The sequence below is a fragment of the Bombina bombina genome, chromosome 7 (assembly GCF_027579735.1).
Source record: "Bombina bombina isolate aBomBom1 chromosome 7, aBomBom1.pri, whole genome shotgun sequence".
Taxonomy (NCBI): domain Eukaryota; kingdom Metazoa; phylum Chordata; class Amphibia; order Anura; family Bombinatoridae; genus Bombina; species Bombina bombina.
Genome location: NC_069505.1, coordinates 10,671,656 through 10,684,394, shown reverse-complemented (window position 1 = coordinate 10,684,394; position 12,739 = coordinate 10,671,656). Strand labels below are relative to the sequence as shown.

At 40.3% G+C, this 12,739-nt stretch overlaps 1 protein-coding gene across 1 annotated transcript in view; it reads right to left on the bottom strand.

Annotated features, from left to right (window-relative positions):
- LOC128635707 (alpha-2-macroglobulin) overlaps window positions 1-12,739 on the bottom strand; it is an 806,957-nt gene that overhangs the window by 705,123 nt on the left and 89,095 nt on the right. Inside the window, exon 5 of the mRNA XM_053688833.1 lies at window positions 1,333-1,353. Within this exon, the coding sequence (XP_053544808.1) occupies window positions 1,333-1,353 (21 nt within the window). The remainder of the gene's footprint in view (window positions 1-1,332; window positions 1,354-12,739) is intronic.

Genomic DNA, 12,739 nt, shown 5'->3' with positions numbered 1-12,739 from the left:
AAATTAATATAAATATATATATATATACACAGTGCACACACACACAAATTAATATAAATATATATATTTACACAGTGCACACACACACAAATTAATATAAATATATATATATACACAGTGCACACACACACAATTTAATATAAATATATATATATATATACAGTGCACACACACACAAATTAATATAAATATATATACACAGTACACACACACGCACACAAATTAATATAAATATATATATATATATAATTACACACACACACAAATTAATATAAATATATAATATATATATATAGATATATATATATACAGTACACACACACACACACACACACACACAAATTAATATAAATATATATATAATTACACACACACACAAATTAATATAAATATATATATATATATACAGTACACACACACACAAAATAATATAAATATATATATAGTAATGGGGTCAGGAATGGCTAAGAACAAAACTGAAGCTTCCATACTCCCATGCTTTTTTAAGCCTTACCACCTGTAGAGACACCTTTCCCCCCTTTTATCGTAACTGTTGCGACCTTTTGAACATTTCCTCGCATGCATTCCCTTTTTTTTTATTAAAGCAACATTCATTTATCTTTTCGATCAAATGCTTAAAAAATTGAAGCATTTGTCTTTTTTTACATTTATTAAAATACAAACGCACATAGGGGTCGATTTATCAAAGACTTTCGCCAGCCTTTGAGCCCCTAGGGCTGCAGATTCTCACAAGAGAACCTGCTTGCTGTATTTAACAAGCAGCGGTCATTAGACTGCTGCTTTCCTAACCTTTCGCCACCTCCAAGGTGGCGAAATTCAATCTCCACGGTCTAGTCCGACCGAGGAGATTGACAGCTCCTGCCCACACGTGATTGGCTTTGCACGGGCAGGGAGCGGGATTGCACGTGCGCGCAAAATAGCACTCGTGTGCAATGGTAAATTCCTCTGGGGAAATTCGCCCCACCAGAGGCGAGCTGTGGCGGACAGGGTCTCGTATATGCGCCCCTGTCCGCCTCAGCTTGATAAATCTAGCCCATAATAGAGAGAGACATTTTGTATAATGCAAATTAAAAAGTTACAAGACAATATCTATCAAAAAGATGTTGATAATTTAGAGATTCTAGATATTAAAACTATGACTGTGTGTCATGCATCATGACACACAGACAATTCTTGAATGTACAAATTAGGAGTATGCAAGACAACATTTAGCTAGAAGATTTGGGGAATATGGAAACCTAGGGCAGGTGGCATGCATCACTTAATCTTATTCATATCTTTTATCATTATCTGTAGAAGAGGATTCTTTACCTGTATTTGTATGAGAAGGAGCTGTAAAAAAGAAATTGCGATAAAATGTTAATATAAAAATTAAATATAATTGAATATGCAAAAACATGTAATATATTGAAATATTTACATAAATCTATCTATCTATCTATCTATCTATCTATCTATCTATCTATCTTTCTAACAATCTTTCATCTATCTATCTATCTATCTATCTACCAATCTTTCGTCTGTCTGTCTATCTAACAATCTTTCGTCTGTCTGTCTATCTATCTATCTAAGAATCTTTCGTCTGTCTGTCTATCCAACAATCTTTCGTCTGTCTGTCTGTCTATCTAATAATCTTTTGTCTGTCTTTCTATCTAACAATCTTTTGTCTGTCTGTCTGTCTATCTATCTAACAATCTTTCGTCTGTCTATCTAACAATCTTTCGTCTGTCTGTCTATCTATCTAACAATCTTTTGTCTGTCTGTCTGTCTATCTAACAATCTTTCGTCTGTCTGTCTGTCTATCTATCTAACAATCTTTCGTCTGTCTGTCTGTCTATCTAACAATCTTTCGTCTGTCTGTCTGTCTGTCTATCTAACAATTTTTCGTCTGTCTGTCTATCTATCAACCTTTCGTCTGTCTGTCTATCTAACAATCTTTCGTCTGTCTGTCTGTCTGTCTGTCTGTCTATCTATTAAGAATCTTTCGTCTGTCTGTTTGTTTGTCTGTCTATCTAACAACCTTTCGTCTGTCTGTCTATCTAACAATCTTTCGTCTGTCTGCCCACAAATGAATAACAAATGACACTTTAACTAATTATAATTTATCAATATGAACAAAATATTTTTTTTATTTGTTCATACTTTAACTAAGATAACTAAATATAAAAAATGTGTATGCTAATGTTAAATTATCAAATCTTTTTTTGTAGATTTGAGGTCTTTACCCATTTGTAACAAAACTCATAACAATGATATAGAGGGTGAAATGATCTCAAGCTCTCCGCTCAGATGAGATGATCTAAACTCATATTCATCTAGATTATGAGTTTTGTGCAAAACTAACGCCAAAAAATGTTTGCGTTATTGCACTCTCCATAGCGCTGCCATTACGAGCTACTGAAAAGCCTCCTTGTGCTGTGCGTTATGGTGCGATAAGCTCCATACCGCACAATAGCCAAGGGATGAGTTTACATGCTTGTGCACGCTTTCCCCCATAGACATCAATGGGGAGAGAGTGCTAGAAAAAAAACACCTGCGATCGCGGAATGGAGATCACCATAGCGCAACCCTATTAATGTCTATGGGGAAAAGAAAGTTACGTTTAAACCTAACAGCCTAACATAAACTCCTAGGGGCCTAACGGAGCTTGAGGGCCCGTGTTTCTGGCGAGTCTTCAAAGACCGCTGCTCAATAACCCTGTCCGCCTGCTCTGATGAGGCGGACAGAAATCGTCGGAATTCAACCCCGATCGAGTACGATCGGGTTGATTGACACCCCCTGCTGGCGGCCGATTGGCCGCGAGTCTGCAGGGGGCAGCATTGCACCAGCAGCTCACAAGAGTTACTGGTGCAATGCTGAATACGGCGAGCGTATTGCTCTCTGCATTCAGCGATGTCTTGCGGACCTGATCCGCCCTGTCGGATCAGGTCCGCAAGACATTTGTTAAATTGGCCTCATTGTCTAAACATCCCTAGTCTGCCGCTCCCCGACATCAGCGACACAAAATAGTTATTAACCCCTAATCTGCCATTCCCTGACATTGCTGACACTAATAAAAATGATTAACCCCTATTCCGCCGCTCCCCGACATCGCAACACAAATAAAATTATTAACCCCTATTCCGCCGCTCCCCGACATGGCTGACACTAATAAAAGTTATTAACCTCTAATCTGCCTCTCCCCGACATCGCCGACACCTAATAAACCTATTAACCCCTAAACCGCCGCCCCCCCCCCCACATCGCAACACTATAATAAAGTATTAACCCCTAAACCTCCAGTCCCCCACATCATAACTACTAAAATAAACCTATTAACCCCTAAACTGCCAGCCCCCCACATCACAAAGCACTAAATTAAACTATTAACCCCTAAACCTAACAACTCCTAACTATAAAATAAAATATAACTATCTTAAATAATTAAAAACTTACCTGTGAAATAAAAAAAACTAACGCTGGTTAGCCATCCAAACCAGCGTTAAGGGGTCCTAACGCTGGTTTTGGCCCGCCCGCTGGTATTTAGAGTCAGTCAGGAAAGGGTCTAACGCTCACTTTCCAGATGCGACTTTTCCATACCGCAGATCCACTTACGTCAATTGCGTATCCTATCTTTTCAATGGGATCTTTCTAACTCCGGTATTTAGAGTCTTGGCTGAAGTGAACGTTAGAAATCTAACGAAAAAACTCCAGCCGCAGAAAAAAAGTCAGATGTTAAGAGCTTTATGGGGCTAACGCCCGGTTCATAAAGCTCTTAACTACTGTGCTCTAAAGTACACTAACACCCATAAACTACCTATGTACCCCTAAACCGAGGTCCCCCCACATCGCCGCCAATCTAATAAAAATAATTTAACCCCTAATCTGCCGAACGCACACCGCCACAACCTACATTATCCCTATGTACCCCTAATCTGCTGCCCCTAACATCGCCGACACCTACATAATATTTATTAACCCCTAATCTGCCACCATAACGTCACCCCTACCTAACTACACTTATTAACCCCTAATCTGCCGACCGGGACCTCGCCGCTACTCTAATAAATGTATTAACCCCTAAAGCTAAGTCTAACCCTAACACTAACACCCCCCTAAAATTAAATATAATTTAAATCTAACGAAATAAAACAAATCTTATTAAATAAATTAATCCTATTTAAAGCTAAATACTTACCTGTAAAATAAACCCTAATATAGCTACAATATAACGAATAATTATATTGTAGCTATTTTAGGATTTATATTTTGTTTACAGGCAACTTTGTATTTATTTTAACTAGGTACAATAGCTATTAAATAGTTATTTACTATTTAATAGCTACCTAGTTAAAATAAGTACAAAATTACCTGTAAAATAAATCCTAACCTAAGTTACAATTAAACCTAACACTACACTCTCAATAAATTAATTAACTAAACTATCTACAATTATCTACAAGTAAATCAACTAAACTAAATTACAAAAACAAACAAACACTAAATTACAAAAAATAAAAAAGATTACAAGAATTTTAAACTAATTACACCTACTCTAAGCCCCCTAAAAAAATAACAAAGCCCCCCCAAAATAAAAAATGCTCTACCCTATTCTAAAATAAAAAGTTAACACCTTACCAGCCCTTAAAAGGGCCTTTTTGCGGGGCATGCCCCAAAGAAAACAGCTCTTTTGCATTTAAAAAAAACATATGTTACTGGTACCAACTGTGTACCAAGGGTTAACCCCAGATGAACAATGTCCTGCATAGACAATCAGCAATTCACAACCCAGCCAGTTTCAGGTTTAAAACAGAATGACAACTTTATTTGAAGGCAGCACACAGATTTATACAGGTTTTTGACCCCCCTCAGATGGGGGTTGAAAGAATGTTGTACATTAGATAAAAGGGAGAAGCGCCCTTGACATGATACAATAGAATTATATTACTTAAATACTTTACTTAGGCAGATAACAACTTAAACACATTTGGCTTGTCTTATCACCTAGTGTCTGTTCTCTGAGGGTGATTAAACAATGGCCTGTTTTATTACTTAAATGTAATTATAGCACACAATAGCTGAGGCCAGAAAACCTGTCTTTAGAAATTAGATTCTTAAAGCTAAACACAGTTACTCTTTTCAGTCCTGACAGAAGGGTTCTGTCACATAGCTCCCCCCTTGTGGAACCACTCCGGCAGACCCGGCTTGACCCTTTTGCGGGTCAACCTGGGGATGACCGGACTAGGAGGTGGTAGGCATGGTCAGTTTTGCTGGGACAATCCATCTGTTATTCCCGTTATGAGAGAGAATCCCTGTCCTGTATAAATAAGGGTTCAACCTCTTCAGTGCCCCGACTAGGGCTAAAAACAGTCCTTCAAAATATCATCGGCTTCCTTTACGTGGTTTTTGTACCTGCCTCTTTATAGGTATCCACAATCCCTTCATACTGACATAGGGTGCCCTTGAGTTGCTGCACCCTCCCTATGAGCCAGCGTCAGCTTTCCCTCCCAGTGTCACTAAGTTTGTCCCTTAATGTTTCATGTTCCACTCTCAAGCTGGTTGTTTTCTGCAGTCTGTCGGTGCAGCTTGTCTAGCAGAGATTCACATTCCTAAACGTGCTTTTTCCTCCTGCGCTCCTCTTCTCTCCCGACTAGCACTGTTACGTGATTATTTAACGTGACCATTTTATCCTCTACGTGACTCTTCTCCTTCATCAGCGCATTGTAACGTGACTCCCACATATCAATAGCGGATAGAGATTTACTGAGCTCAGCGTCCTGGGGCCTTAGCAGCAGGGGGTCAGTCTCTGCTGCAACGGATCTGAGCACGGGTAGTCACAGGGGTTAACATCAGCGGGACCCATGGGAGCATAGGCAGAAAAACAAGGGGGACCAATGTATTTTCCAAGGAGAACATCAGCTGGTAAAATCCTTCATGACCCCCCACATTCACAGGTCTAGCGCCCCCTCCCCAATCCAAATGCCACCCTGGCAACCAGGTAGGCGGAACACAGTGCCCCCTGCTACCCTCACAGCCACAGTGTCTCCTGTGTGCTGTTTCTCAGACACCAAGTTCTTTCGAAGCAAGGTCATGGTAGCACCAGTATTCCCGTAGACCACTGACCTCACTTCCCATTCACTTTAACCACGTTGCCGGTTATTCCGGTGGGCAGCTTGCACAAGGTCTGCCTCATGTAGGATGCCCCAGCATTCTTGCGCCTCTACATAGCGGGCGCAGGCTGAGGATTACGTGGGATTCCGCTAGCGGGCTCTTCTCTCAGGACTGTGCTTGGTTCGCTGCGTTTAGGGACCACTCTGGTCTTTTGTGCCCTAGTCTGCTTACATCCAAAGCACCGAATAGTTCGTGAGTAGCCCGCGAATTGAACCAGGCTCTCTGAGGGTAGTTCGTGGCCGAGACCGTGTGGCTATAGCGGTGTGCTGTGGGTTGGGTAACTGGCAGGTGCTGGGGTGACTGGGGGTCTGTACTCCACTCTGGCAGGGGGCTCTAGTGGTAGCAGTGTCCAGTTTGCGGGCATCCGTATACTCATCTGCCAAGCGAGCCGCTTCATGCAGGGTGGAGGTTTACGGTCCCGAACCCACTCTCGAACTCCTGCGGGTAACTTGTCGAAGCAATGTTCCAACAGGAATAGCTGCAGCACCTCTTCCCCAGATACGGCTTGGCACCCCGCATCCAGTGAGCTGCTGTGCGGTGCACCTTACATGCCCACTCAAGGTAGGAATCACCAGCCCAATTTAACAGTGTCTCTGAACCGCCTCCGGTATGCCTCCGGGTGTAACCGCATACTGGAGAGCAGAGCCTCTTTTACAGTATTATAATCCCCGACTTCCTCATCTGGAATGGCCCGAAAAGCCTCACTGGCCCGGCCGGATAATTTTCCGGATAATATCGTGACCCAGTCCTCTGCGGGTACCTTGTGTAGTGGCACATTGCCTCTCAAAATCCGCAATGGTACCCATCAATCTCTCCTTCTGTTTCCAGGAAGTTTTTTAAAGCTGCAAAATTTACTTTTCTCTTTTCCACTGGGTTTGCTGCAGCGCCGCTTTGGCGAAGTAGGTTGGCCTCCACAGCTGCTATGACCCGGTCGATAATTTCCGCAGATGGTTGGGGCCATAATGTGCCAGTCTTATTTTAACCGCCCGATCAAAGCTTGCTTCTGCGGGGGTTCTGTCTGCTATGCTGGGCCCATTGTTCCTTCTGTCCCTGGTACTCTTTCCATCTTAGTCAGTATTGTAATAATCCCCCTCTTCCTGAGGTTACTGGCTTGTGTAGTTGCTCTTCTGGGCGATAAGGTTCATTCCGTCGCTTGCCACCAATGTTACGGTACCAACTGTGTACCAAGGGTTAACCCCCAGATGAACAATGTCCTGCATAGACAATCAGCAATTCCACAACCCAGCCAGTTTCAGGTTTAAAACAGAATGACAACTTTATTTGAAGGCAGCACACAGATTTATACAGGTTTTTGACCCCCCCTCAGATGGGGGTTGAAAGAATGTTGTACATTAGATAAAAGGAGAAGCGCCCTTGACATGATACAATAGAATTATATTACTTAAATACTTTACTTAGGCAGATAACAACTTAAACACATTTGCTTGTCTTATCACCTAGTGTCTGTTCTCTGAGGGTGATTAAACAATGGCCTGTTTATTACTTAAATGTAATTATAGCACACAATAGCTGAGGCCAGAAAACCTGTCTTTAGAAATTAGATTCTTAAAGCTAAACACAGTTAACTCTTCAGTCCTGACAGAAGGGTCTGTCACAACATACAATACCCCCCCCCACATTACAACCCACCACCCACATACCCCTAATCTAACCCAAACACCCCCTTAAAAAATCTAACACTAAGAAGAGTCCAGAAGAGGGTCCGAAGTCTTCATCCTATCCTGCAAAGAAGAGGACATCCGGACCGGTAGACATGTTCATCCATGCGGCGTCTTCTATCTTTATCCATCCGGCGCGGAGCGGGGACCATCTTGAAGCAGCCGACGCGGATCCATCCTCTTCTTACGGCGGACTCCCGACGAATGAAGGTTCCTTTAAGTGACGTCATCCAAGATGGCGTCCCTCGAATTCCGATTGGCTGATAGGATTCTATCAGCCAATCGGAATTAAGGTACGAAAAATCTGATTGGCTGATTGAATCAGCCAATCAGATTCAAGTTCAATCCGATTGCTGATCCAATCAGCAATCAGATTGAGCTCACATTCTATTGGCTGATCGGAACAGCCAATAGAATGCAAGCTCAATCTGATTGGTTGATTGGATTCGCGTCGGCTGCTTCAAGATGGTCCCGCTCCGCGCCGGATGGATGAAGATAGAAGATAGAAGACGCCGCCTGGATGAACATGTCTACCGGTCTGGATGTCCCTCTTCTTGCCGGATAGGATGAAGACTTCGGACCCTCTTCTGGACCTCTTCTTGCGGATAGGATGAAGACTTCGGACCCTCTTCTGGACGGATCGGTGATAACCGGCGTGGTGAAGATAAGGTAGGGAGGGATCTTCAGGGGCTTAGTGTTAGGTTTTATTAAGGGGTGTTTGGGGTTAGATTAGGGGTATGTGGGTGGTGAGTTGTAATGTTGGGGGGGGGGTATTGTATGTTTTTTTTAATGCAAAAGAGCTGTTTTCTTTGGGGCATGCCCCGCAAAAAGGCCCCTTTTAAGGGCTGGTAAGGTAATAGAGCTGTTAACTTTTTATTTTAGAATGAGGGTAGGGCATTTTTTTTATTTTGGGGGGCTTTGTTATTTTTTTAGGGGGCTTAGAAATAGGTGTAATTAGTTTAAAATTCTTATAATCTTTTTTTTATTTTTGTAATTTAGTGTTTTTTTTTTGTATTTAGTTTAGTTGATTTAATTGTAGATAATTGTAGATAGTTTAGTTAATTAATTTATTGATAGTGTAGTGTTAGGTTTAATTGTAACTTAGGTTAGGATTTATTTTTACAGGTAATTTTGTACCTTATTTTAACTAGGTAGCTATTAAATAGTTACTAACTATTTAATAGCTATTGTAACTAGTTAAAATAAATACCAAGTTGCCTGTAAAATAAATATAAATGCTAAAATAGCTACAATATTATTATTTGTTATATTGTAGCCTATATTAGGGTTTATTTTACAGGTAAGTATTTAGCTTTAAATAGGATTAATTTATTTAATAAGATTTATTTTATTTAGTTAGATTCAAATTCAATTTATCTTAGGGGGGTGTTAAGTGTTTAGGGTTAGACTTAGCTTTAAGGGTTAATACATTTATAGAAGTAGCGGCGAGGTCCCGATCGGCAGATTAGGGGTTAATACTTGAAGTTAGGTGTTGGCGATGTTAGGGAGGGCAGATTAGGGGTTAATACTATTTATTATAGGGTTTTTGAGGTGGGAGTGTGGCGGTTTAGGGGTTAATAAATTTATTATAGTGGCGGCGAGGTCCGGTCGGCAGATTAAGGGGTTAATAAGTGTAGTTAGGTAGCGGGCAACGTTGGGGGGCAGATTAGGGGTTAAGAAATATAATATAGGGTGTCGGCGATGTTTAGGGGCAGCAGATTATGGGTACATAGCTATAATAATGGTTGCAGCGGTGTACGGAGCGGCAGATTAGGGGTTAATAATAAATGCAGGGGCTCAGCGATAGCGGGGGGCGGCAGATTAGGGGTTAATAAGTGTAATGGGTTAGGGGTGTTTAGACTCGGGGTACATGTTAGGGTGTTAGGTGCAGACTTAGGAAGTGTTTCCCCATAGGAAACAATGGGGCTGTTTTAGGAGCTGAACGCCTGCTTTTTTGCAGGTGTTAGGTTTTTTTTCAGCTCAAACTGCCCCATTGTTTCCTATGGGGATATCGTGCACGAGCACGTTTTTGAAGCTGGCCGCGTCCATAAGCAACGCTGGTATTTAGAGTTGAAGTGGCGGTAAATTATGCTCTATGCTCCCTTTTTGGAGCCTAACGCAGCCCTTCAGAGAACTCTAAATATCAGCGTTTCTTTAAAAGGTGCGGGGGGGGGGGGGAAACAAGCGTAGCTAACGCACCCCTTCTAACGCAAAACTCTAAATCTAGGTGTAAGTTTAAACTATAAATTAACCTAACATAACTATTCTAATAAAATTAAAAAAAACTACCAATTAGTTTCTTGAGGATTTGATAACTAGGTCGGATCAATCTCACAATATAATATATATATATAAGCAGAAAATAACGGATGCACTCACTGGGTTTTGATCGTTACCTTTATTTGTAATGTTTTGGGGTTGTTAGTCAGACAATAAAAAATAACAACTGATTTGTTATTTTTTATTATTGATGAAGGGGGTAACACCCTGAAACGTTACAAATAAAGGTAACGATCAAATCCCAGTAAGTGCATCTGTTATTTTCTGCTGGCCCTCTACAACTATATATATAGAATAATAAGGTTTATACACTGCATTTGTCAACCTCTAGTGAGTTCTGATGTCATAAAGCCCACAGCAATTGAGTTAATTTAATGGCCAACAGTAGCCAATAAAAATTCCTTTGTATTATGCGAGAAGATAGGAGGAGACAGGTAAGGATAGAAAGATTAGCGGGCTCTACTTAGCGGTAGTTGTGGCGTTGAGTAGGGATTGTAACTAAGAAAAGTATTTTATTGCTCTGGCTGAAGATAATTCTGAAACTTTGTAAGAAATCTGAACGATTTAGAGGGAAACCTCTAATCAAAGAGACACAGGAAATGTACATATTAATATGAGGATATCTGTTAGGAAACACACACTAATTAAATCAGTAGATCTCGAGTTCCCATGTGGTGTTAGGGCACACACTAATTAAATCAGTAGATCGTCGAGTTCCCATGTGGTGTTAGGGAATTGTTTGAGACATAAAGTCAGATTTATTTTCTTTGTTTCATCCAAAACTGTGAATGGAATTTAATGTATTTAGTTCAATAGATGTCCCTGTGCTGAAAAATAAAGATATTTTTGTTTGTCTTTGGGACAATTGTGTCCCAACAACAGAGCTGTCCTTATTAGTAATTTACTATCCAATGAAACACTTGTGCACAAACATGCTCTTCCTGATACTTAAAATCAAAATAAGTAGCTTAAAGGGACACTGTACCCAAATTTTTGCTTTTGTGATTCAGATTGAGCATGAAATTTTAAGCAACTTTCCTAATTTACTCCTATTATCAAACGGCTAGATTTAGAGTTTGGCGTAGCCGTCAAAACCAGCGTTAGAGGCTCCTAACGCTGGTTTTGGGCTACCGCTGGTATTTAGAGTCAGTCAGGAAAGGGTCTAACGCACCACTTTGCAGCCGCAACTTTTCCATACCGCAGCCCCCTACGCCATTTGCGCATCCTATTCTTTTCAATGGGGATCTTTCTAACGCCGGTACTTAGAGTCGTGGCTGAGTGAGCGTTAGAAATCTAACGACAAAACTCCAACACAGAAAAAGTCAGGAGTTAAGAGCTTTCTGGGCTAACGCCGGTTCATAAAGCTCTTAACTACTGTGCTCTAAGTACACTAACACCCATAAACTACCTATGCACCCCTAAACCGAGGCCCCCCCACATTGCCGCCACTATAATAAAAAAATGTAACCCCTAATCTGCCGACCGCACACCCGCCGCAACCTACGTTATCCCTATGAACCCCCTAATCTGCTGCCCCCTAACACCGCCGACCCCTATTTATATTTATTAACCCCTAATATGCCGCCCCCAACGTCGCCCGCCGTCCTACCTACAATTATTAACCCCTACTCTGCCGAGCGGAGCTCACCGCTACTATAATAAAGTTATTAACCCCTAATCCGCCTCACTAACCCTATAATAAATAGTATTAAACCCTAATCTGCCCTCCCTAACATCGCCGAACCTAACTTCAAGTATTAACCCCTAATCTGCCGACCGGAGCTCACGCTACTATAATACATTTATTAACCCTAAAGCTAACGTCTAACCGTAACCCTAACACCCCCCCCTAAATTAAATATAATTTAAATCTAACGAAATAAATTAAACTCTTATTAAATAAATTAATCATATTTAAAGCTAAATACATTACCTGTAAAATAAACCCTAATATAGCTACAATATAAATTATAAATTATATTGTAGCTATTTAGGATTAATATTTAAATATTTATTTTAACAGGCAACTTTCTATTTATTTCTAACCAGGTACAATAGCTATTAAATAGTTAATAAAACTATTTAATAGTTACCCTAGTTAAAATAATTACAAATTACTATCAATAACTTAATTAAATAAAATACCTACAATTATCTACAATTAAACCTAACACTACACTATCAATAAATTAATTAAATAAAATACCTACAAATAAAATACAATTAAATAAACTAACTAAAGTACAAAAAATAAAAAAAGCTAAGTTACAAAAAATAAAAAAATTAATTACAAACATAAGAAAAATATTACAACAATTTTAAGCTAATTACACCTACTCTAAGCCCCCTAATAAAATAACAAAGCCCCCCAAATAAAAAAATGCCCTACCCTATTCTAAAATTAAAATAGAAAAGCTCTTTTACCCTTACCAGCCCTTAAAAGGGCCTTTGGCGGGGCATACCCCAAAGAATTCAGCTCTTTTACCTGAAAAAAAAAACATACAATACCCCCCCCAAACATTACAACCCACCACCCACATACCCCTAATCTAACCCAAACCCCCCTTAAATAAACCTAACACTAAGCCCCTGAAGATCTTCCTACCTTG